The following is a 2,500-nucleotide window of genomic DNA, read 5'->3' as shown; positions in this document are numbered from 1 at the left end:
CGATTTCTTCGATTTCCTCGACGATTCCTTGGTTACCTTGGGTTCCTCGACGTTTTCTCAGTTACCTCTGGTTCCTCGACGATTTCCTCGTGATTTCCTCGGGTTCCTTGGGTTCCTCCCGATTTCCTCGATTTCCTTGGTTCCTCGACGATTTCCTGGGGTTTCCTCGACGATTTCTCGATTTCCTTGGGTTTCCCTCGACGATTTCCTCGATTTCCTCGAGATTTCCTCGATATTTCCTCGTTACTTGGGTTTCCTCGAGTTTTTCCCCCGTTTCCTTGGGTTCTCGACGATTTCCTCGATTTCCTTGGGTTCCCGATTTCCTCGGGTTTCCTCGACGAATTTCCTTGTTAACTGGTTCCTGACGATTTCCTCGATTTCCGGGGTTTCCTCGACGATTTTCCCTTCGAATTTCCTCGCCCGTTTTTCCTCGTTACCTTGGGTTCCTCGACGTTTTCCCTCAGTACTTTGGGTTCCTCGACGATTTCCTCGATTTTCCTGTTTGGGTTCCTCGACGATTTCTCAGTCCCCTTGGGTTCCTCGACGATTTCCTCGAATTCCTTGGTTTCCTCGACGTTCTCGCGTTCCTCGACGATTTCCTCGATCACCTTGGTTCCTCGACGATTTCCTCTTTTTCCCTTTGGGGGTTTTCTCGACGATTTCTGTTCCTCGACGGGATTTCCTGGGTCCTGACGATTTCCTCGATTCCTTTGGGGTTTCCCTCGACGTTTTCCTCGATTTCCTTGGGTTCCTCGATTTCCTCACGTTTCCTCGACGAATTCCTCAGTTAATTGGGTTCCTCGACGTTTTCCTCGATTTCCTTGGGTTTCTCGACGATTTCCTCGATTTCCTTTGGCCCTTTCGACGATTTCTCGGTTCCCTTTGGGTTCCTCACATTTCCTCGTTTTACCTTGGGTTCCTCGACGATTTCTTGGTTCCTTGGGGTTTCCCTCGGATTTCTGAATTCCCTTTCCTTACATTTCCTCAGTCCCCTTGGTTCCTCGACGATTTCCTCGTTTCCTTGGGTTCCTGACGATTTCCTCGAGATTTCCTCATTCTTGGGTTTTTCTTCGACTTTTCCCCTCACGTTTTCCCTCTTTCCCTGGGTTTTTCTCGACGATTTTCCTGACGTTTTTCGTTACTTGGGTTCTCGAGTTTTCCCTCGATTTCCTTTTGGGTTTCTCAGTTTCCTGGGGTTCCTCGACATTTCCTCGTTTCCCTTGGTTCTCGCTTTTTATTTCCTCAAATTTTTTTTGTTTTTTGTTTCCTCGACGTTTTCCCTCGTCCTTTGGGGTTTCCCTGGTTTCTTCGGTTACCTTGGGTTCCCGATGTTTCCTAGTCACCTTTGGGTTCCTCGCGATTTCCTCGTTTTCCCTTGGGTTCTCGACGTTTTCCCTCGTCCCCCTTTGGGGTTTCCCTCGACGTTTTCCTCGATTCCTTGGGTTTCCTCGGATTTCCTGGGGTTTTCCTCGACGTTTTCCCTCGTTTTCCTTGGGGTTCCCTCATTTTTTCCCTCGATGTTTTTCCTCGCGATTTCCTCAGTTCCCTTGGGGTTTCCTCGACGATTTCCCTCGTTTTCCTTTTGGGTTTTCCTCGACGTTTCCCTCGTTTCCCTTGGGGTTTCCCTCGATTTCCTCAACGTTTTTCCTGACGAATTTTCCTTTATTTTTTGGGTTCCTCGACGTTTCTCTTTTCCCTGGGTTTTCTCGACGATTTCTTCGTTTTCCTCGCGATTTCCTTGTTCCTTTTGGGTTCCTCGACGATTTCCTCAGTCCCCTTTGGGGGTTCCTCGCGATTTCCCTTGGGTCCCCTTGGGTTCCTCGACGATTTCCTCGTACCTTGGGTTCTCGACGTTTCCTCATTTCCTTGGGTTCCTTTGACGATTTCCTTTTCCCTTGGGTTCCTCGACGTTTTCCCTCGGTCCCCTTGGTTCTCGAATTTCCTGGGTCCTGGGTTCCTCGAGTTTCCCCTCGTCCCTTGGGTCCTCGACATTTCCGGTCACCTTGGGTTCTCGACGATTTCCTCGTCACTTGGGTTCCTGCGATTTCCTCGTCCCCTTTGGGGTTTCCCTTTGACGATTTTTTTGTCCCCTTGGGTTCCCGACGTTTCCCTACGCCTCGAAAAAAATTTTCAACCTGTTGGTCGTTTTTTCCCCCAGTTCCTTGGGGGATGATTTCTCGAAATTTTGGGTTTTTCACGTTTTCCTTTCTTGGTTCTGGGTATTTTCCTCGCGTTTTCCTCAGTTCCCTTTGGGGGTTCCTCGACTTTTTTCTCGTTCCCTTGGGTTCCTCGACGTTTCCCAGTTACCTTGGGTTCCTCCTTTTTTCCTCGTTCCCTTGGGGTTCCCTTTCCGTTTCCTCATTTCCGGGGGTTCCTCGACGATTTCCTCAACCTTGGGTTCCTCGCGATTTCCTCTTTTTCCGGGGGGGGTTTCCCTCGACGATTTCCTTTCCCTTGGGGTTTCCCGACGTTTTCCTCTGTCCCCTGGGTTTTGGCCCTC

The 2,500-nt window shown here is 49.6% G+C and overlaps 1 protein-coding gene across 1 annotated transcript in view; it reads right to left on the bottom strand.

Annotated features, from left to right (window-relative positions):
* The window catches only part of LOC125025279 (splicing regulatory glutamine/lysine-rich protein 1-like), a 2,441-nt gene extending 449 nt beyond the window's left edge, over window positions 1–1,992 (bottom strand). The window contains exons 1-4 of the mRNA XM_047613252.1: window positions 1,839–1,992; window positions 1,344–1,613; window positions 979–1,125; window positions 248–437 (exon numbers count right to left, since the gene is read on the bottom strand). Coding sequence (XP_047469208.1) covers window positions 248–437; window positions 979–1,125; window positions 1,344–1,613; window positions 1,839–1,992 — 761 coding nt within the window. The remainder of the gene's footprint in view (window positions 1–247; window positions 438–978; window positions 1,126–1,343; window positions 1,614–1,838) is intronic.
* Between the last annotated feature and the right edge of the window lie 508 nt (window positions 1,993–2,500).

The sequence above is a fragment of the Penaeus chinensis genome, chromosome 4 (genome assembly GCF_019202785.1).
Source record: "Penaeus chinensis breed Huanghai No. 1 chromosome 4, ASM1920278v2, whole genome shotgun sequence".
Taxonomy (NCBI): domain Eukaryota; kingdom Metazoa; phylum Arthropoda; class Malacostraca; order Decapoda; family Penaeidae; genus Penaeus; species Penaeus chinensis.
The sequence above is the reverse complement of the archived record's forward strand: the minus strand, read 5'-3'. Positions and strand labels throughout refer to the sequence as shown.